This window comes from Podarcis bocagei (assembly GCF_964188305.1).
Source record: "Podarcis bocagei genome assembly, chromosome: Z".
Classification (NCBI taxonomy): domain Eukaryota; kingdom Metazoa; phylum Chordata; class Lepidosauria; order Squamata; family Lacertidae; genus Podarcis; species Podarcis bocagei.
The window spans coordinates 11,314,121-11,337,899 of NC_138140.1; the positions used below are offsets into that span (position 1 = coordinate 11,314,121).

General features: G+C 42.9%; 2 protein-coding genes across 16 annotated transcripts in view; one reads left to right on the forward strand and one right to left on the reverse strand.

Moving 5' to 3' along the window:
- The window catches only part of RALGPS1 (Ral GEF with PH domain and SH3 binding motif 1), a 224,098-nt gene extending 204,535 nt beyond the window's left edge, over nt 1–19,563 (reverse strand). For 4 of the 9 annotated variants that reach the window (XM_081180286.1, XM_081180288.1, XM_081180284.1 and 1 more), the window contains exon 1: nt 19,116–19,561. The gene's annotated coding sequence lies outside the window, so the exon portion shown is untranslated. The other 5 variants (XM_081180290.1, XM_081180289.1, XM_081180287.1 and 2 more) reach the window with 3 other exon arrangements.
- Nucleotides 19,564–19,672: 109 nt separating this feature from the next.
- LOC308579355 (uncharacterized protein) overlaps nt 19,673–23,779 on the forward strand; it is a 92,144-nt gene continuing 88,037 nt past the window's right edge. For 4 of the 7 annotated variants that reach the window (XR_014004418.1, XR_014004420.1, XM_081180345.1 and 1 more), the window contains exons 1-3: nt 19,673–19,822; nt 21,894–21,981; nt 22,353–22,470. Coding sequence is in view for 2 of the 7 variants with exons in the window: in XM_081180345.1 (XP_081036471.1) it covers nt 19,813–19,822; nt 21,894–21,981; nt 22,353–22,470 (216 nt within the window). In the remaining 5 variants the exon portion in view is untranslated. The remainder of the gene's footprint in view (nt 19,823–21,893; nt 21,982–22,352; nt 22,471–23,779) is intronic. The other 3 variants (XR_014004416.1, XR_014004417.1, XR_014004419.1) reach the window with 1 other exon arrangement.

The following is a 23,779-nucleotide window of genomic DNA, read 5'->3' on the forward strand; positions in this document are numbered from 1 at the left end:
AGGTGCCTCATGCCTTTCTGGGGCTGGCCAGCTGGCTGGATGTCAGGCAAAGCTGGTGGCCTGAGTTGGGCGTGGAGGAAGCAGCAGAGCATAGAAGAAAGCTGCACCGCTGCAGCACCTGCCCGCCAGCATGGAGGATCAGCAGTGCCTGGAGCAGGAAAGAGGGAATTGAGGTTGCTGCAAGGAGGTGGAGGCGGCACCAGTGCTAGCCAGAGAGCTTGTTGCAGCGGCGGTGATCAAGCCCGGCTTAACTGGCCATGCTGCCTGAGGAGTCGCTCCGGCCAAGGCCGAGCACACACTGAGGGCACCCGGAGGCAATGGGGGAACCTGGGGGCGGAGGCGACGAAGCCTTGGTCGTCTGATCAACCAAAATCCATCCCACAATCGACTGGTCAATCACGATTGACATGTTGGACATGTCTGGCTTAGACTCTCTGCTGCTTCATCATTATGGCTTAAAAGGTTGTCTTGATTTTGCCAGTTACATGTAGAGTCAAGGGAACAGAAGAGTCCATAGACTAGATAGAAGTTTAATACTTTTTGCCCAGTTAGAGCCCATGAGATCTCAATTTGACCAGAGAAGATCCAGTAATGTGTTAAAATTATTTTGGAGAGCAACACTGAAAAATATTCAGGACTATGCAAAACCTAGTTGAAGCCAGTGCTACTCCTACTCAGGGTAGCCCCGCTGAAATTGATGAACCTAACTTGGTCATGTCCACTATCTTCAATTAGTTTACTATCTGTAGAACTAGCACTGAATACCACCCATTGTCTTTTGGGTTTTCATTATGGTTAAAGTTGTTCAAAAGTCAAAGTTCATCTGTATATTATCCACCCAAATTTTCCATGTTTGGCCTACTGACACTTATCAACCATTGTGGTGAAATCCTGATCTAAAACAATACTTTCTACCCTTCATCTGTCAGCGCTCCTCTTTCCAAAGATGCTAGTCTTTAAATAATAATAATAATAATAATAATAATAATAATAATAATAATAATAATAATAAAAAAATGGTGTTGATACTATAATCCATCAACAAAGTATCAATAACCTCATTTAAAGATTGGGTACTATTTTTGATAGCCTTTGACCCTAGTAAAATCATTAGCTGTTACGGAGCTTTCTTAATGAAAACTACTAGTTACCAATATTACCATGGCTAATAATCAACTATGGTTGTGGGCTTTTTCTTTCTTTCTTTTTTAAAAAAACCTAGCCTATTTAAGTATTCCAGGTGGTAATGACCACCCAGTTTTTAGACCTGTGGTTCATGGACTACTTGGTCTGAAGGAATCATAGTTCTTCCTACAGCTTTACTGTTGGCACACAACGTATTGTTACACAAGGAAAAAGAAGCGAAGCTGGAAACTCACATCAGAAGATTCTAAATTTCAGAATACAGTTATTGTAAGGTTCACACAGTACAGCAGGTGGAACCAAGCTGTTGAATAGCTCCTTAGGCAGGGAATGCTGAAAAAGATGCCTTAGGTCAGGCTTCCCCCATAGTGGGGCCCTTCAGCTGTTTTAGGTTATAAGCTCCAGCCAGCTTTCCCATAGTTATACTCCAAAACATCTGAAGGGCATAAGGTTGGGGAAGACTGCTTTAGAGCATGTTGATACTTATTCTTGTTTCCACAAACTGATACTTATTCTGATGCATACTGAACCTGCATAACTTGCACAAAAATGTTCAATTGCCTCTTAATCCATAGTGTTTTCTGTTGAAATAGTTGTGGTTGTACTATCAGTACCAAATCACCTTTAATCAAGCCCCCTCTCCTGTTCATTTAGAATATCTGTTATACACTGGAAAATTTCTCTACTCCTATATTAGATTTATCTTCCTTTGTGCAACTCCAAAGTGTGAGGGATAATTGAAACTAATGAAAAAGTAAATGCTAGCTCTTAGGAGTAGCAAAATGTAAATCACTGCACATTTCACGGTGGATTCCCATGCTATAATCCCAACCATTTGACAAAGTCCACAGCAATAGACAAGAGGAAATGTTTAAGCAGCAGCACTGTAAAGGTTATTATATGATCAGCTGGTATAATATAGAGTAGCTAGCAGGGTGAGTCAAGAAGTCCCTAATTCAAATCTCATCAGCCATAAACTCACTAGGTGGCCTTAGCTAAACCACTATGATCGCAGTATGGTTTTCAAATACAGAATATGGGGAGAATACTTGCCTAAATCACAGAGCATTACTGAAGTAATTCTATGAAGCATATGAGTTCTCTGGAAAGAGATCACAGTGGATAACTCAATGAAAACATCAACTCAGAATGCACTGGCAGTGATAGGAGTAAATGCCATGCTAGGGATGATTAAGAAAGGGATTGAAAATTAAGACAGTCAATATCATAACTATCTAAATCTACAGCGAAGTTAGTTGTATTTGGAATATTGTGTACAATTCAGAATGGCCCATATCCAAAAATGGTACAGAAAACAGCAAGCAACATGGTCAATGATTTGAAGCGCTTTCCCTAAGGTTACCAGATTTTTTCAATGAATCCGGGGGCACTTTTCAACTTCAGTAGGAATGGTAGGATTTTGTCAGGGGACTGATTTGTAAATCTGGGGAGTGTCCCTGGGAAATGGGGATGTCTGGTAACCTTACTTTAAAGGACTTTTTAGTTTAGAAAAAAGCAACTCATTTTTTGAAATGATTAACACATATTGCATTATATTAAATGAACAGACTAGCATAATCCCTATTATCAGAGCCAAGAACTGTGCAAGAGAGGAGTTGGAATTAGCTTGAAGAAAATGGTTCACAATGGTTCACAATGTTTACAATGAAAATGAAAATGAGTAATACTGCTAAGAATGCCAATAACAACTCATTACTGTTTGGTGTTTTTGTTTTTTGTTTTTTTAGAAATGTAAGGCACACCTTAATGTTAACTTTCATAAAGCTTATCAAAACAGAATTTTAAAGGCATCCAAATGTTTAATGTACTAAAGAAATAGCTTGCCTAATTAGCTGAATTAGAGCATGTAGTTTCTGCTGCTAGTGTCATTATTTTGAATAAGTGCTGAAACTGAATGTTGCATTCCTTAAACTTGTTTATTTGCTTTATTTCATTTACACCTCATCTTTCTTTAGTCAGCCTACATGCACCGTATTTTTCCGTGTATAAGACTAGGTTTCCCCCCTTAGAAAATGTCAAAAAATAGGGGGCGTCTTATACATTGGGTCATCTCGCCCCATTTTCTTAAATCTGAGTCCCCCAAAATAGGAGGCGTCTTATACATGGGGGCGTCCTATAGATGGAAAAATACAGCATTTCCCTGGAAGTCACCAGACCCAGCCCTGCTTAGCTTCAGCAAGGGTGGTAGCCTCACATGACTTCTGATAGGGTGAATAATTGCATACTGTTAAGAACTATTGCTTAAATGTTGATCGTGCCAACATTTAAAAATCTCTGTAAAGTTACAAAAATGATTAACATTGTTATACGGTATGATCACATCTTATGTGCATTTAATTTGACTGATTTCAACCATATGCCGTTGAAGGCAGGCTTGTTGAAATTGCACATGCTAAATCCAAGCAGGCTGGAGAGCTTAAAAGCTCGTTTTTTTACCTGGTTGACTTGTGGTTGCCCAGCATGGAAAGAGCTTTTAAGTTCTCCACCTTGCTTGAGGGCAAGGCTCTCAGCACCTACAAGGCTCTCATGAGATCCTGTGGGGCCATTAGCACTCCTGTGAGATCTCACACAAGTATCCCTGGCCTTCCAGAGCCAGCGTGCCTAATTGGCCACAAGCAAGGCAGAGTTTAAAGCCTTTTATCATGCTTGGGATACCAGCCACAAAAAGAGCTTTTAAAAAGAGCTTGGTGTGCAGCTATAGGAGTACTGGGGATTCTCCCCCCCCCCCCACTAGCTACAGCATGGCTCCAAGGGTTTGATTTTCGTTCATATGTGGAACCAAACCCCTGTGTAAGATGTGATTGTATTTTATTTGTTTTATTTGCGCTTTATTTGAGACAAAATATGCTGTATGAATATTACCAGTACATCTAGCTGTATGGTAAAGGTAAAGGGACCCCTGACCATTAGGTCCAATCATGACCGACTCTGGGGTTATGGCGCTCATCTTGCTCTATTGGCCGAGGGAGCCGGCGTACAGCTTCCGGGTCATGTGGCCAGCATGACTAAGCCACTTCTGGCAAACCAGAGCAGCGCACGGAAACACCGTTTACCTTCCCGCCGGAGCGGTACCTATTTATCTACTTGCACTTTGACGTGCTTTCAAACTGCTAGGTTGGCAGGAGAAGGGACCCAGCAATGGGAGCTTACCCTGTCGTGGGGATTCAAACCACTGACCTTCTGACTGGCAAGTCCTAGGCTCTATGGTTTAACTCACAGCGCCACCCGTGTCCAGCTGTATGGTAGGCTAATGTTATCAGTGATGTAAAGATTCCAGGCATCAGATCATCAATATACTTATATTTTTTTATGCTGGACCCTGAGAATTTGAACTGCATATTTCAGTTCTAATAAAGTGACAACTAAAATCTTCCAAAATGTTGCAATGTCATCAGGCAAACAGATATACAAATGCAAAATATAAGGAGCAAGTTCCTAAACTGTGGATCATGAACACTCATTCAGATGACCCATATTAAATATTCATATTGATTCATATTGATTCTTAATTGTATTTTAGTTGCTTTTTATTTCTTACATGGTATTGTATTGTATTGTAATTTAAATATTATGGAATGTGCATTGTAATACAAGAAAATATGATGTGAAAAAATACAATTAAACCAATAAAATTACAATTATAAATCATACAATATCTACCACAGAGCATTACAGCTCTGTACTATACTGTACTATACTGTATTTCCTCATACAAACCTAGTGGGATGATGTAATTGGTTAAAGAAGAACAGGGCATGAACCAATTACATCTGCAGAACTCCCTTGTCTTATCTGCTTACCTGATGCTGAATCAAACAGCTTTTAGGCATCAAGTACAAACTGTTTCGGCTTCTCAGACTTTTAATAACTTTTGATAGGTTAACTAAGGCTTTTAATTGCTGCAGTGTTTCTGCTTATCATTATTATTAAATATTAGTTGATTTATGGGATATTGTAAGTCAACTTGAGAAGTTTGTATTGTAAGGTTTGCCAATCTAGAATGGTTGGATGGAAATAAATGAATAAAAAAAAATGCCTTGGGCAATTAATTGCTCGTCTACATGCCTCACAAAGGATGTCTTTTGTTTTACTTAGACCCTTTATTCCATCAGTCATCCCCGTGTTCATTACATTGTCAATGCTTATTGGTTAACTGGTGTTCCTTCACATGCACACACACACACACACACACACACACACACACACACCAACAGAAATTCATGTGTGCACAAGTGGTAACAGAGGCACAGCAAATAGTGAGGCATCAGTGGTAATAGGCAGTGTTAGAAATTGAGATATATAAGCTAATCACCAAATGGCACCTTAAACCTAGGTTACAGTCACCAAAACAGAATGTCTAGGTGCCTTTTTTTTTTAAAGTGGTAGGATTTATTATTCCTATAATCATCATCATTATTCATTTCATTTCTACCACTTTATATTTTAAAGAAAAAAAAAATCTCCAAGTGGCTTACAATACATTAAAACAGCAAATAAAACAATCCAAATTAAAACAAATTCAAGCTTCAAGGAAAATATTTCAGAGCCTTCTCAAAGAGACATTTGCTTTCTCCATACTTATTTACCTACTTAATTTATATAGCTGCCCCATAGCAGAAGTACTCTAGGAAACCAGTGTGGTATAGTGGTTAGAGTGTCAGACTAGGACCTGGGAGATGAAGGTTCAAATCCCCACTAAATCATGAAGCTTACTTGGGCCAATTACAGCCTCTTAACCTGCCTCACAGGGTCTTTGTGGGGATTAATTGAGGAGGGGAGTAAACTATGTGCTCCTTGGAGAAAAAGGTGGGATATAAATGCAATAAATATGTTCCTCTGTGTACCTGTTTAAGAAAGTTGGAACAGCCAGTCAGATGTCAGTCACCAACCAAGCACTCAGAAATCCCCACGTGGTCGCAGTTGGATCCACACCAGTCGCAAAACACACCTGGCACCTGGGGAATTTCTAATACTGGTAAAAAGAGATGGAGAAGTTGGAAGGATCCTATTCTCTTTAAAGAAAATTCTCTTTAGAGAGCCCAGCTCCTTTTCTCTTATGCATGTATTAAATTTTATGTGAAACTCCCTTAATTGTTGTGTGAATTTTATTGCTGAATATAGAATATATAGAATAGTGAGCAGGCAACCTCCTTATCCAAGCTGGTGGCTCATGTGTCCTGAGTGTGGACAAGATGCAGACTTGTGACTCCTGGTGAAGTGGGGTGGGACAGAACTGGAATGACCTTACTGTGCCCACCATCACAACCACTGAGGTTTCCATCTGAAGACAGCAAAGGCAACAAAGAGGATCCCTATATGCTAATTCTTATCAAAAGTGAGAAACTGGAAAAGTTACTGCTTTCATGAACAGCATCAATGGAGCTTTTATAGTAGTGTAGATAAATAGAGTTAACAACCTCCTTGTTCTAACTTACTTGTGTGCCTTTGAACACTGAATAATGGACAGCAAAACAAAATATTCCCTCTTTGGTGAATCTCAATACTAGGTACATGTATTACTAGGTACATGTATTTCCCGTTGCCAGTAACAATGGTAAATCCATTAGAAACAATGGATGTACCTACCTGTACAGATTCATAATGTAGGTGTCAGACAAACTTATTGGAGAAAGGCATTTGATAAACAGGGTACCTCCACAAACATCCACCCCTGCCCCGTGGCTATTCATCCCATTTTACATGGTAGAGAAACGTGGAAAAGGGCCTGTGATGAAGATCTCAAGGTCTGGGAGAATATATCAATTCTTCAAGTAACCTAGCCCCAAGTCATTTTGGGTTTTAAACCATCACTTGGGGCATGGCTTGCTGCAGAGTCAAATGATGGGTTGATTTCAAGTCTTCAGCACCCTTGGGAATGAAATCACTCTGAAGGACTGTAAAATCACTATTCCTCACTTTTCTAAGTACACCTCCTGAAAGGTAATGCTGCAGGGCTTGTGTGGCCTGAAAAGTAAATTAAAGCTTGAATGGCAGGAAGCTACCAATTACTCAGAGCTGTGAAAAAGACTCAGAGTGTTTATTCATAAAGACAGGATTTAGACTGGGCAGCTGCTCTGCATTCACTTGAAAACAAGATTGCAATGTTACCTGGTAATTTTAACCAGATTAAGCACCCCCAACAAGCTGCAAGCACATAAAATTGCAATTGAAGATTTTGATTTAAAGTTTGCAGCTCAATTGGATAGAGATAAAGGGGGGGAGGGATTAAACTATGTGGGATTCCGAAAAATGAGGAGAGGGGGAGATATGATTGCTTTTATTTTAAGTTGGTTTGACAATTTGAAGATAGACCCCTGCCTTGCTCTCACTGACATTGAACAGGCACACAGAGAACAAGAAACCAAGAGACAAGTACCAAGACACACTGCTGTCTGCTTTGAATGCTACAAAACTAAAATATTTATGTTTAATGACCTACTACACAACTATTGAGGACTTAAATACAATTCATTTAATGTGCGGTTGCCATATTTTGAAGAGCAAAAAAGAGGACACATTTGCCAGCGGGTGGCACTGTGGGTTCAACCACAGAGCCTAGGACTTGCCGATCAGAAGGTCGGCAGTTTGAATCCCCGCTACGGGGTGAGTTCCTGTTGTTCGGTCCCTGCTCCTGCCAACCTAGCAGTTCAAAAGCACATCAAAGTGCAAGTAGATAAATAGGTACCGCTCCGGCAGGAAGGTAAATGGCATTTCCATGCGCTGCTCTGGTTCACCAGAAGCGGCTTAGTCATGCTGGCTACATGACCTGGAAGCTGTACGCCGGCTCCCTCGGCCAATAAAGCAAGATGAGCGCCGCAACCCCAGAGTCGGTCACGACTGGACCTAATGGTCAGGGGTCCCTTTACCTTACCTTTACTTTTAACTATGGATCATTATGACAATTCTTATTTTACATACCTATGAAAAAGAGGACATATGCCAACCCTATGAGGTGCATGTCAAAGTTTGCTGAGTGTCAAAGTTCAAAGTTAAAGGAAGTGTGGTTACACTACCTGGATGGGGCAGAAAAAAGGAAGCTATCTGCAGCAGCAACCAGATTTCTGAGAAGGCGGGCTGGGAAAAATTATCGAGTGACTATAGAAGAGCTGCAGTAAGATTTGTTGGAAGCTGGCACTGAGGTTTCACTGAGCACAGTAAGGCATGTACCAAACACAGAAGGTTTCCATGTCAGAACTCCAAGACGTACACCACTACTGACCCAAACGCACAATAAGTCAGCTCCAGTATGTTCAAAATCATATAAGTAAGCCACATAAGTTTTGGGATTCTGTTCAACAGTGGGACAGACTCCCACGAGAGGTGGTGGACTCTAGTTCTTTGGAGGTTTTTAAACAGCGGTTGGACAGTCATCTGTCATGAATACTTTAGCTGAGATTCCTGCATTGCAGGGGGCTGGACTAGATGACCCTTGGGTCCCTTCCAACTCTAAGATTCTATGATTCTGTGAAGCGATGAAACAAAATTGGAGCTTTTCAGCCCCAATGGTCAGCGCTTTGTCTGGAGGAAGAAGAATGAAGCATAGGTTGAAAAGAACACTCTGCCTACAATGAAGCATGTTGGTGGCTCAGTGATGCTCTAGGGCTGCTTTGCATCCACTGGCACTGGAAACTTGCAGCGTGTGGAAGGCAGGATGGATTCATTGAAGTATCAGGAAATCCTAGGAGGAAACATAATGCCGTCTGTGAGGAAGCTGAAGCTTGGGCATCATTGGAACTTCCAACAGGACAATGATCCCAAGCACACCTCAAATTCCACCAAGCCTTGATTGCAGAAGAAGTCCTGGGAGGTTCTGACTTAAACATCACAGAAAATCTTTGGAGGGATTTGACGAAGGCAGTTGCAGCACGCAAACCCAAGAATATTACTGAACTGGAGGCTATTGCTCATGAGAAATGGGCTAAGATTCCTCAGAAACACTGCTGGAAGCTGCTTTCTGGCTATGCATCTTGTTTGAAGCAGGTCATAACAGCAAAAGGCTGTTCTACTAAGTACTAAATATGCTTGCCATGGAGGGGCTGAATAATAGTGAGACTGGAAAAGCCAGTATAAGTTGCAATTTCAGCCAGATAATAATAATAATAATAATAATAATAATAATAATAATAATAATAATAATAATTTATTATTTATACCCCGCCCATCCTCCCCAGCCACTCTGGGCGGCTTCCATAAAAACCAAAAATACAATAAAATATCACACGTTAAAAACTTCCCTGAACAGGGCTGCCTTAAGATGTCTCCTGAATGTCAGGTAGTTGTTTATCGCTTTGACATCTGCTGGAAGGGCGTTCCACAGGGCGGGCGCCACTACCGAGAAGGCCCTCTGCCTGGTTCCCTGTAGCTTTGCTTCTCGCAATGAGGGAACCGCCAGAAGGCCCTCTGCGCTGGACCTCAGCGTCCGGGCAGAATGATGGGGGTGGAGACGCTCCTTCAGGTATACTGGACCGAGGCCGTTTAGGGCTTTAAAGGTCAGCACCAACACTTTGAATTGTGCTCGGAAACGTACTGGGAGCCAATGCAGATTTGGGGAAATCACTTGAAGCATCCGTTGTGTTGAGCTTTTTCAATTGCTTTTGTTTGATTTGCTCACTGAAAGCAGCTGAAAGTCTGTAAATTTTGATAATAAACCTGATTTGCAATGGGGGTTGAATAATTTCGATTGCAACTGTAGCATCAAAGATATTATGCCTAAATGGTCATCCTATTTCAGCAACTTCATTAAAGGGAAAACTAAAAGATACCCTGCCCAACTAGCTCCAACTAACACAGGTCTCCTCCTTTGCTCCATTCTTGCTGAGCAAAGGAAAAGGTACCGGTAATCACTTTGTCTCAAAGAAACCTCAAGTAACAAGGGCATGGCTTCCTATATATGTTCCATTATACTTAACACAGAATCATGCTCTTCTCAGGGGCTACGGTCATTATGGGAGAGTGATCTGGGTCTTTGGCTAGAGCAGTGGTGTGAAAACTTTTTTCAAAGGGGGCCAGATTTGATGAAGTGAAGGGTCGTGGGGGCCAACTGACCTTTTTTTAGGATTGGAGTTGTTGAGGTTTTTTAGGATTTTACCCCAGGAAATTAACTGCCACAGGGGCCAGATTAAACTGACCGGCAGGCAGAATTAGGCCCCTGAGACGGACTTTGGAACTGCCCGGGTTAGAGCAACAAGTATAGGAAGCACTGTAGTCTAAACTCCCACTTCAAATGATTTCTATAGAATACAGGAAGCCACACTTAAAACAGTGTTAAGATGGCATTAGACCCGACTCCATCTATCCATAATGTGGTTGGGTTGCTATATAGTTCAGAAATTCTGTGGACTCAGAGATTCTCTGGATTTTTTTTACATATTTCCACCATCACCGATCAGGTACTGTCCGTAGACCTAGCCTGGTGTTCCTATATTTGGAGCATGGTACCAACACACCCATCATGCATAAATCTCTTGTGTTTATGCTTCTTGCCACAGCCAGAATGTCAGTGGCTTCCCACTGGAAATCCAATTCACCTCCTTCACGAGAAGAGACTAGGGAAAGTATGGGACATTGCATTGTCAGAAAATTCGACACACAAATGGAGGGCCTGTACTGGTTCTTCAAAAATAGACCACTTTTATTCAATATGGTGTAAGTTTTTTTCTCCTATGTTAACTGAATAGCCCACTAAACCCCCCGCTCTACAAATAATTATGTGGAAAGGCTTTATTTGGAACAATATGGACTGACCTTTTTCTTCTTATATATAATAGTTGTATATGGCATTGCACTCTCAGTTGTTTCCTGGTTTTCCCCTCCCCTCTTTATTTTTTCTATTTATTATTTGTTACACACACTTTTCTTATTGCATTTTGTATATGCCTTTATCAACAACCATTCTGTATGAAACATGACAATAAAAACAACAACCACATAACTTAGAATTGTACCTAGAAACAGACTGGAAGGCAGTGAAAATGATGAAACAGTGGCATTAAAAAATCATATTTACCTATTAAAAACATAGTTGCCCTATTTTGACTTATTTTGAAGTTTCTGGAGCTTTCCTCAAAGGTAGCCTCATGCATAATGCATTACTGCAAGGCAATTTCCAACCAGACAGGGGTCACAGTGGGTAGACAAAAGATACTCTGAGCCATAAAGTCCACTTGGGCCTCTGGTAATAGTGCTTGATCTAAGATCACCCACAAAATACAAACCAGTTCCTTTAGGGACAGTACAACTACATCCAAAGCATACTGAATATTACTTAAGAAGGCAGACGAACCATCTGCCGACAGTACATCTATCTTGCATGGACTGAGTCTCTATTTATTGTCCCTCACCCAGTTGATTATTGTACACAGGCACTGTTTCAGAAATCTCACTACCACACATGGATTAAATTAAAAGAGCTGCAATGCAGTACTCTAATCCCCATCCCAGAACCTATCCACAAGAGTAACATGATCAATGGCATTGAAAACCACAGAGAAGTCAGCTGAACAATCAAATATATTATTTGACTATTGTCAAATATTCCAAAAAACCAAGAATGCCACAGTACTGGTGGCAGCTCATCTTTTTAAATTTCACCATGGTGATATTTCTTAGCAAGGGACAAACCTAGAAACACAGCAGAGCATCTCCTACTGATACCTGGGTATAATTTCAGGCTCTTCAAATATGATCACCTTTTCGAAACTAACGGATTTAAAAACTGTGAAGAAGATAATTTATTTATTCAACAAAACACCTACTGTTTAATTTGTTATTGTAATTAACAAAAGCATCAAACCTGTTGAAAGACAGGGCATAAAATCTATTCCATTCAGACTGCAACAAATGAGAGAAAGCAGGGGCAGGTCAACAGCTCTGCAGAGAATCTTGCACCATCCTCCACCTATTTATATTAATCATAAAAGTTCAAGCACACATTTTCAGTGGGCTTTTAAAGTTCAAGTACTCAGCTGTCCAGAACTGAGTGATAGTGTGCAGAAAGTTAATGGTAAAGGTAAAGGAACCATTAGGTCCAGTCGTGACCGACTCTGGGGTTGAGGCTCTCATCTGGCTTTATTGGCTGAGGGAGTCGGCATACAGCTTCTGGGTCATGTGGCCAGCATGACTAAGCCGCTTCTGGGAAACCAGAGCAGCGCACGGAAACGCCTTTTACCTTCCCACCGGAGCAGTACCTATTTATCTACTTGCACTTTGATGTGCTTTCGAACTGCTAGGTGGGCAGGAGCAGGGACCGAGCAACGGGAGCTCACCCTGTCACGGGGATTCGAACCGCCAACCTTCTGATCGGCAAGTCCTAGGCTCTGTGGTTTAACCCACAGCACTACCTGTGTCCATGCAGAAAGTTACATGCTAGGTAAAACCATAACTTTCTACAATACTGATCATTTGGGCTTTTGTTTCATTTTATCATTATATACTGTTTTTGAACAAGAAAGATTATCAACAAAATGGAGTTTTGAGTCATATTATCAGTATTGTACTTTAGTCTTGTCATTATTACCAGTTCTAGATGCACCAAAGACATTTGTCCAAGTATGGTTATAATCAGTGCTTTTTTCCTTTAAAAAATGTTTAGGGGTACTCTCATTTTCCTAATCATTGAAATACTGCCCCTCAATGAGGCCAAACTTAGATTCAGAAAATGTTTAGGGGTATGTGTACCCATGTCCCCCCAGAAATAAGCACTGGTTATAATTTCTTCTTCAGAAGCGTGTGAATGAATGTGGCATATAAAGCTGGCAATGGCACAATCACTGGTAGCACATAAGGGGATTCACGAATACAATGCCACTCACAATGGAGTTTGCACTGAAGAATTTCCCAGTTAATTGCCCTAAAATATTTCAACAATCCAGTGTTGTTTTTTAATTAGTTTTTATTAGTTTTTTGTGTTACAAAGCAAACAGATAAAGAGGGAACTGTGTATCCGTTGTCTCCACTTTCAATTCATAGCCTTTTTCGCTGATCGTTTACATTTGGTGAAATACATTTTTGTCATAATCTTACAGTTGCAGGGAAGGGGAGGGGGAGAGAGATGGGGATATTGTTCTTTTGTTCTAATGCCTATTCTTAGTGTGTGGGGGGGGGGGTTATGTCAGCATCACATGGATAGGTCCTTTAGTTGTGTATTTATTCATTTTTATTGATATTGTGAGCTTGGTTGGTGGTGTTTAGTTGATTGTGGTGTGGCTTCTTTATGTGAGGAAGGCAGGCTAGGTTGTTGGGTCAAGTTACCCATATTGATCTGTACAGTCATACCTCCGGATGAATACGCTTCAGCTTAAATATTTTCAGGTTGCGCTCCACGGAAGTAACAGAGCGCGTTACTTCCGGGTTTCACCACTCACGCATGCACAGACACTCAAAATAATGTCACGCGCATGAGCAGAAGCGGCGAAACGCGACCCGCGCAGACATGCAGTCGCGTCTTACGTTTGCTTCAGGATGTGAATGGGGCTCCGGAACAGATCCCGTTCGCATCCAGAGGTACCACTGTATGCTGTTGGAGGGGATAGGTTACTGTAATAAAGGGGAACCACACTGGGGTGAAGGCATCCTCCAAAGATTGTCCCCATGCTAGTTGAATTTGTTGGTTAACTTTTCTAGTAGGGCAGTTTCCCCTATGTTTTGCTCTATGTTCACTCCTGATACGTCCTTCCACTGTCTAGTTATGGTATTTCTAGCTCTAGTTATGATATTTCTAGTAATTTTATTTTACAGTTTCGAATGTATAAAGTGCTCCTTTATCAAAATCATAACACATTTAACTCAGCAAGTTACTTTTTAACATTCATAACATTTATTTAAACCAGGAAGCAGAAAGTGAAATTAACTAGAGGAAAAGTGAAACCTGCTTAATTAAACCTACATATAAGCTACTTAGAAAAGGGCATACTGTACTGGATGTTTACAACTGCAGAAAATATATCAGTATCCTATTGACCTATCTATTGCAGTTGTTGTAAAGATTACTATAAATTTATGTGAGGCACTTTTAACATTTTAAAATATAACTATTTTTATTTACAAACTAAAGAAAAATGAACTATTTTCACACCAAACAATGGAGATTTAGGTTTGGCACAAAGTACATATGTTAATTATGAATCAATAGCATCTAGAGTATTAATCTTCACATACAAGCATTTCAATATGTGAGATGAATATTACTTGAAGCTTTGTGCTTCTTTTTACACTTAATGCTAATTACATCAGCACCAATAAAAAGCTTGGAGCTTTACAGCACTGAAGAGTTAGATGCCACCTTTATGTCCGCTTATAAATGCACTCAAAACAGACCAAGTATTACACTTAGTTTGCTGATATAAATCTGTACCCCAGATCTCAGTATCCAATCCAGCTGGTTAAAAGCATCCCCACAGCATGTCACCACCCTCCCCCACCCTCCCCCACCCTCATAATTTTATGTCAATCAGCCTGGTTAAAGAAGAACATTTTCATCTGGCACCAAAGGGTGTATAAGGAACGCACCAGCCAAACCTCCTTAGGGAGAGCGTTCCACAAATGGGGATCCACTGCAAAAGAAAGAGAAAAAAACCCATTTTCGTGTTGCCAGCCTCCGGGCACACAAAGGAGGACGAGGCACACAAAGAAGGGCCTCAGAAGATTATCTCAGGGTCCAGATAGGTTCATATGGAGAGAGGTGGCCCTTTAGGTATTGTCGTCCTGGCCAGTTTAAGGCTTTATAGGTCAAAACCAGCACTCCCAACAGAGCTCATCATACAGGGTGAATAAAGCAGTTTCTATGCCAAAAACCGGGCATAACCCCAATTGAAATGGATCTAGAAAATAAAATTCCTACAAGAATGACTGGATCTGGTCCGAGACAACCCAAAATGTTGTTGGTCATTCTAATGAGAATCGGAATAAAACAAACAAAGGTTAAAGATCAACAATGTTACTGCCACAAAGTAAGGAAGTTAAGAGTAAGGAAGGCTGTGGATACTACTAATTAGTACACAGGCTCTGTACATCTCTGCTTTCTGAACTTGCTGCTCTCAATTTTCTTGAACATACCATGTCATACCACATCAGAAGCAATGGAAAGTAATACTTACTGCAAGAAGAAACAATAACACAACAAAGTTACATTTATAGCAAATATTTATCATTTTGACAATCTTAAAGATTTCCATTTCAGTAACCTCATAGGAGATATTTCCAATTTATAAGTCAGATGACCATATAGAAGAATGGAAGAATGCCCTGACAAGTTTATGTTTATGCTTGCAGCCACAATGGTCACTGTTAATTTATTTACATACATGTTCCACAAACACATTTGTGCTCAAAAAGCTGCAAAATAGCCATCACTGTCACTCCAGTTTGTCCCAAAGTACTTATTTCAAGAATGAAATTGCTCCAGTTACACATTAACATTTATCAATAGCAAACACAGTCATTGTTCCTCTGCCAGGCTACCTTCAGCAAAATTATATACATGTTCTATAGACCAATGAAAATGTAACAGAGGGGGCTAGAGACAGGTGTACTGGTGTGGGGTGGGTGGCAATATTGGGTAAAGAAACATGGCAATGACAAAGGCAAGCAAGAAGCCCTCACATGTCAGCACATGGGATATGGCACACACTGGTTTGTGATTACATTAAATATATGACAATTTGCTTTTCTCTATGATGCTGTGGGTTAAACCACAGAGCCTAGGACTTGCCGATCAGAAGGTCGGCGGTTCGAATCCCCACGACGGGGTGAGCTCCCATTGCTCGGCCCCAGCTCCTGCCAACCTAGCAGTTTGAAAGTATGTCAAAGTGCACGTAGATGAATAGGTACCGCTCTGGCGGGAAGGTAAACGGTGTTTCCGTGCGCTGCTCTGGTTTGCCAGAAGCTGCTTAGTCATGCTGGCCACATGACCCAGAAGCTGTATGCCGGTTCCCTTGGCCAGTAAAGTGAGATGAGCGCCGCAACCCCAGAGTTGGTCACGACTGGACCTAATGGTCAGGGGTCCCTTTTACCTTTACCTTATGATGCTGAGTAGCTACAGAGAACAAACATTCAAATCACACAGCTAGCAGGCAGAACTGAGCCCCTGCACCTCTGAAAGGGATGCATCAGAACAGTAGGCTATATAGGACAGAGGTTGCAACAACCTCAAATAATATATTCTAGAGATACTGGATGCCCACTTGACATAAAACACAATTTATTACCATGGCTCCAGTAAAATAACTAGTGAGAATCCTCAGCCTAAAAGGAGAATTTATATGATTTTGTTAGGTGGATGGTAATGGGCTCTATATGTGAGATAAAAGTCTGTTCCCCCCCCGTCATTGGGAAGACATATAAGATATAAGGATGGCACAAGTAGTAGGGGGCACTGCCATGACAACTTAATGAGCATTTCAGGGTTAGCCTTGCTTTGAGCTAATCATCTCAGGTGCTATTAGGTAAGGTATGGTAAAGGACCCCTGGACGGTTAAGTCCAGTCAAAGATGACTATGGGGTGCAGCGCTTGTCTTGCCTTTCAGGCTGAGAGAGCCGGTGTTTGTCCACAGACAGCTTTCTGGGTCATGTGGCACACGGAGAACCATGACAAATGTCAAGGCACTGGCTAAGTGTCAGTTATTTATTACTAAATAGGAAACAGAGTGGGGGGTTTTGCCTTAGACAATCTTTAAAGAGTTGACAAATGGAAGCAAACAGTGGATTTAAAAAACAGTAGCAGAAGGCAGTACTATGAAGCCACTCTCTCTCCAAAATACTACACTCCAAAAAACAACAACCTAACAACTCTGTACCAAAAATATCCACAACTGGAATTGAAGCTCTGGGGTCAGCAAGAGACTGGAGGACATGCGGAAAAGCATCTGCTGCTGCACTACCACATGCATCAGCTGTTAGGGGGGAGGCTAAGCAGCCTAAACAAAGCACTGTTGCACCTCCAGTCTCTTTTCAGCCCTCTCTAGACATCCTCCTTGGGCTCCAGGGAGGGTCTCCTCATGAGCCACAAGGACTCTCCAGCTCGCTCTCTCCATTTTCAGTATGAATTAAACTATTAAAACTTTTCTTGGCGCTGCATGTATATATGGTCACGTGCAAATCAATCATGTGCAAGTGGGGGGATGCCTGTATGTGTACTGCCTCACCCTACCATGCACTTTGAGAAAACATCTGATGAACCTGATTACCCTAAAGGTTTATATTATCATTATCAACATGGTATTAAAAGGGAAATTATACAGATTGATGGAGGAAGGCAGAAGTCAAAGTCAATCACCACATGTAGGGCTTGATGGAACCTCCATGGTCAGGGGCAGTATTCCATGATGCTGCAAGGGGGCACTAATAATAATAATAATAATAATAATAATAATAATAATAATAATAATTTATTTATACCCCGCCCATCTGGCTGGGCCTCCCCAGCCACTCTGGGCGGCTTCCATAAAAACCAAAAATACAGTAAAATATCACACGTTAAAAACTTCCCTGAACAGGGCTGCCTTAAGATGTTTTCTGAATGTCAGGTAGTTGTTTATCGCTTTGACATCTGCTGGAAGGGCGTTCCACAGGGTGGGCGCCACTACCGAGAAGGCCCTCTGCCTGGTTCCCTGTAGCTTTGCTTCTCGCAATGAGGGAACCGCCAGAAGGCCCTCGGCGCTGGACCTCAGCATCCGGGCAGAATGATGGGGGTGGAGACACTCCTTCAGGTATACTGGACCGAGGGAAAGTCGGTCCAGTAGGGAAAGTCAAAGGGCAAGGGCAAGGGCAAGGGCTGCTGCCTTGAAATCCAACTTGCTGGCCTTCTGGAGGCAACCAACAGGTACTACATGAGGTAGGATGTTGCACTCTGATGTAGCAGGGCTGCACTTATAATTCTCATGAGAGGGAATATAGGTCAATGGAAGTGTCACTGTTATAATTTCCCTTTCCTTTCCAAACAACTCCTGTATAGCAATTCCACACATGTAAACACATACAACTGTAATAGTGTGTGTGTGTGTGTGTGTACATACCACACACATACAGATACTATTAATTTTAATACATTTTTACAAGGATATAAAATAAAGAATTTTCTATGCATGCAATTTTTGCTATTGTGTGACATTTATACAAAAGGCGCAAGATTGTATATAATCTCACCCTCAGAACTAATAACGTTTCTATACAAAAAGTACATGTATATACATTTTAAAAATCATATTAACTTGCCTTTCACATAACCCTCAAGACAGCCAACAACCCCCCCACACACACATTGCTTTATGACGTAAAAATATGTAACATGGCTAGCTTCCTTGAGGCATGTGCAAAATACTACAAGATTTTATATAATACTATAAATGCATAGTATTTTTTAATACAGATATAACTGTGCACAGATACGAAAGCTTATCCCTACAACATAAACATGTGCATGAGTGTATACATCTGTCTGCAAGTATACCCTGGCCTATATAAACCCAATTTCAAACAGGTGCACAAGCTTATTCCTATAACATACAGAGCATGAAATGCGCTGAGCGTATGCACCTGTTCTGCATGTATGGACTTGGCCTATATGAGCAATAAACTATTTGCATCCGCCACCGCCACCCCCCACCCCCACCGCCACCTTAAACGGGAAGTAGGTGCCATTTGAGAAATGTAAATGTGTCCACTAGACTAGAAAAAGCTTTAAATCTTTCTCTTGGCTGTAATGAAGGCGGGGCGGCGGCCGCTGTGGGGGGGGGGGGTTCGGCGGAGAAAGAGGGAGCTAGAAAGAGGCCCCCACACCTTTGGTGGAGTGAAATGGGGGTGCGTGTAAAATTATCCTCACCTGTCAAGATGCGGTGGGAGGGGGGCGTGCCGACTTATAAGAGCTTGGAGGTTTTTTTTGGCGCTTTCAGTCCTGAAACAGCGACGTGTCTAGTGGGCAAAGAGGTGAAGCGGGGGTGCTCGTCTGTGCGCCTTACCTGCTGGAGGGGCGGGGCTCGCGGCGGCAGCAGCAGTGGCCCCCACCTGCCGCCGCCCCCACCGGCCCAGAACGCCCGTGGTTTCTCCTCGAGGCCACCAGGGGCCCCCTTGACGAAGACGGGGAGGAAGAGCGAACGGGCCGAGCCGACTGGCTTTGGAGAGTCCCCACCACAGCCGCCGCCAGACCGCTTCGCTTCCTACGCCGCAGCGACAGCTGCCGCTGACGCCGACAAGGCCAAACGCGGCCGGGAGAGGGAGGGAGGGAGGGAGGGAAGGCGGGGTGACGAGAGCCGGAGAAGGGAATTGGGGCGGGGGGGGGGTAGGCTGCTGCGAGGGAGACAAGAAAGCCGGAGGGCGCTCAGAGGGATGCCAACTCGGGAGGGCGGTGTTTACTCCGGGAGGATTGGCAAGCCTAACCGCCAATCCTAGCTCGGGCCGCGGCCGCGCCGCCGCCAGTCGCATTCGCGGCGGGTGGGGAAATGCAAATGAGGACCGAATGCGTAGGAGCCGCAGCCTCCTTGAGAGGTTTTTTTGCTTTTTTTAGGGGCGGGGCAAGCGCGCGAGGTCGGTGTGTCCGTTGACAGGTGGCAGTTGGCCCTGCTGAGAGAAGGAGTCGAAAAGCCAGGAAACTGAGTGCGAAAGGGGAGCAGGGAGGAAGCTTGGCGGGTGCCTGATGAACAGGCAGGCCTCCCCCCAATGAAGAAAGGTGAGGCAACTGGATCCACAGGGGTAGCAGGTCCTGATGTAGATCACAAATGGACCATTAGGTCCATCTAGCAGTGTTTGTTTTCACTGTCAGCTGCTCTCCAGTTTGTTGCTGTTGAATTTGTATACCGCTGTTCGTCCAAAGATCACAAGGTGGTTCCCATAAAAAAGAATACTAAATAAGGCAAAATACATAACAAAACATAAACCAATAACCAAGAGTCTTTTCCTAGCCGTACCTGGAGATGCCAAGAATCTGAACCTAGGAACTTCTCTGTGCAAAGCAGGTGCTTTACCACTGAGATATGGATCTTCCCCCAATATAATGACCGGGATCCTGAGTTAGGAACCTGCCTTATATCAAGTCAAACAATTGCTCCATATAAGCTCAGTACTGTATTGTCAACACTGTCTGGCAATGGTTCCCCAGGGATTGAGGCTGGGACCTTTTGCATGCAAAGCATGTCCTCCATCACTGAGCCACAGCCCTTCCCAATAACACAACTGCTTGTTGTGTTAGGCCAGTGATGGTGAACCTTTTAGAGACCAAGTGCCCAAACTGCAACCCAAAACCCACTTATTTATTGCAAAGTGCCAACCCGGCAATTTAACCTGAATACTGAGGTTTTAGTTTAGAAAAAAACAACTCATACATTAACATCTTTAGTCTTAAAAGACAAACACAATAACAGAGCTTTCAACTGCTCACAAGCATATGATCCAAACAAAGTGAGGAAAGCAATCCCAAGTGCTTCATTGACTTAAAATTATTTGGTAGAGAATTCCACACTTTAAGGATTTCATTTTCACAAGTTCTCTGCGTCCACCGTGCAAACGGGAATTCCCTGCTTTTAAGCTCCAGCCCGAGCAAGCAAGCAGGTTCTCGGTGTGGCAAGCAAGCGTTCTCGGTGTGGCCTTCTGAGCATGTGCAGAGCGGTGCCCCCCCATCGCGCCGCCATTTCCTGAAAGGGCCTCAGGGGCTGCCCCATGTGCTAACCCTGCTCTCTTGCCCAACCCCAACCTGCCCCTACGCCCCAGGCACGCCTTCACCTGCTGCCCTTGGCTGTGGTTGAGCTCAGTGAAGAAGTACGCCAGCAAGTGGGAGGCGATCATGGTGCAGCAAGGCCGGTGGGGCCCGGAGCCTCGGTGCTGGGTAAGGGGTGACGAGGATGGGGTATAGGTGGAGGTGGCCCTGCCTGGCTACCCAGCACTGGAACAAAGTGGTTTCTTGAGGCTCGCCAGCGATGCCATCCTCCCCTGCCGGCTCCCGCATAACGCATGTCCTGCCTGGCGTCTCCATTGGTGCCATTGGAGGAGGAGGAAGGCTACTCAGCTGCCCAATTTGAGCTGATCTGCTGCCCTCGCCTTCTGCCGGCTCTGTGCTGGGGCAATGGCACGCGTGCCCACAGAGAGGGCTCTGAGTGCCCCCTCTGGCACACGTGCCATAGGTTCGCCACCACTGTGTTAGGCTATACAGTCCAGTACATGGGCTTGATGGGAACCAAGGATTAGCCCACAGACCAGAGTCTTTATAATTTGAAATAGAAGATCTACAGTTGCAATTATTCCAGATTGCGCCCCAGTTCCTTTTACACACCTGTGATCCATACTGCTGTATGTAGCCACTCAAGTAGTCCCAGCCAACACACCTTTCCACATCAGGGCTCCACTTTCAGTCTTGGGCTGTGTACACACCATACATTTAAAACATATTCTCCCTGTGCCCTCCCCCAAAGAAAAATGATGGAAACTGTAGTGTGTTGAGGCTGCTGGTAGTTGTAGCTCTGTAAAGGGTACAGTCCCTAGGTTTCTTTCAGAAGAAGAGTTTGGATTTGATATCCCGCTTTATCACTACCCGAAGGAGTCTCAAAGCGGCTAACATTCTCCTTTCCCTTCCTCCCCCACAACAAACACTCTGTGAGGTGAGTGAGGCTGAGAGACTTCAAAGAAGTGTGACTGGCCCAAGGTCACCCAGCAGCTGCATGTGGAGGAGCGGGGAATCGAACCCAGTTCACCAGATTACGGGTCCACTGCTCTTAACCACTAGGATTTCTGTCTAATATTGGTTCCAGGTAACCTGTTTATGGAGATTCACCCTGAATTGTGTGCGGGGAGATTAGACAACATCAACTACTTACTGAACAATCTGATGTTATACAGGTTATATACTACATTGTGTCAAACAACTGTTATCCCATATTTTATAATGCCTATACACATCACTTACGGAAAAAGTCTAATTTATGCGGGAAGCAGGTTTCTTGCCCAATGAACTTTAATAATGCAGCCTGAACTTTTTATTAATATTTTATTGAAATAATTTCAGTTACAAAAGATAAAGTAAGTGATGAAAGAAAAAAGAGGGGGGGAAAGTGCAAAAAATACAATAAGAAAAAAGGTATAGTGTAATATGGTAAACATAATTAGTTACATTTCCATACATTATTAGATAGATATAAATTACAGTTTCAGAAGGCCATTCGACTTCCAAAATGTTTGGAAACTAAAGTGTGCCTTCTGATTGGCTGCAGGAAGCTCCTGCCACCCACTGGAACTGTGCTTGATGTTCGGCTTCTGAAAATCGTTCAAAACCGGAACACTCACTTCCGGGTTTCAATGGTTTGGGAGCCAAGGCATTTGAGATCCAAGGTACAACTGTATTGTCAAAATACATATAACCTACTATATTTTGTATAAACTCATTCCAAATGTCAGTATATTTATCCAAACAAAGTCTACATCTATAAGCAATCCATATGTTGCAAGTGTTGTCATATCATCAATACAGTGGTACCTCAGGTTACATATGCTTCAGGTTACATACGCTTCAGGTTACAGACTCCGCTAACCCAGAAATATTACCTCGGGTTAATAACTTTGCTTCAGGATGAGAACAGAAATTGTGCAGTGGCGGCGTGGCGGCAGCGGGAGGCCCCATTAGCTAAAGTGGTGCTTCAGGTTCAGAACAGTTTCAGGTTAAGAACAGTTTAAGTTCTTAACCTGAAGTACCACTGTACACTGATTAAAGGAGATGATATATATTCCTGTGGGTTAAACCACAGAGCCTAGGACTTGCTGATCAGAAGGTCGGCGGTTTGAATCCCCGTGACAGGGTGAGCTCCCGTTGCTCGGTCCCTGCTCCTGCCAACCTAGCAGTTCGAAAGCATGTCAAAGTGCAAGTAGATAAATAGGTACCGCTCTGGTGGGAAGGTCAGCGGTGTTTCCGTGCACTGCTCTGATTCGCCAGTAGCGGCTTAGTCATGCTGGCCATGTGACCCGGAAGCTGTACTCCGGTTCCCTCGGCCAATAAAGCAAGATGAACACCACAACCCCAGAGTCGGTCACGACTGGACCTAATGGTCAGGGGTCCCTTTACCTTTATATATTCCTCCAGTTCATCAATGCCAGTCTCTTAGCCACAGTTAGGGCACATAGCATCTATTTTCGTTGTCCGCTTCCAAACGATAGGTATATGGTTCAAAAGTATATTTTCCTCTGAAAATTTTAAGTTTTTCCAAATACAGTGGTACCTCGGGTTAAGAACTTAATTCGTTCTGGAGGTCCATTCTTAACCTGAAACTGTTCTTAACCTGAGGTACCACTTTAGCTAATGGGGCCTCCTGCTGCCGCCGCGCTGCCAGAGCATAATTTCTGTTCTCATCCTGAAGCAAAGTTCTTAACCTGAGGTACTATTTCTGGGTTAGCGGAGTCTGTAACCTGAAGCGTCTGTAACCTGAAGTGTTTGTAACCAGAGGTACCACTGTAATAATATGTATTTAGTCCAGCACTTTCTCTCAAAACCTATTGTATAGAGCGCTGCAGGAACATATGTTTCAAAGAGGCATTATGCTTATTACATCTCCAGAAAAGCGTTGGAGGACTACATTGGATAGTCCTTTTTATACAAACTTAGTGGAGGCCAATAAATTTTGAATATTATTTTCTCTTGTATAAGTTG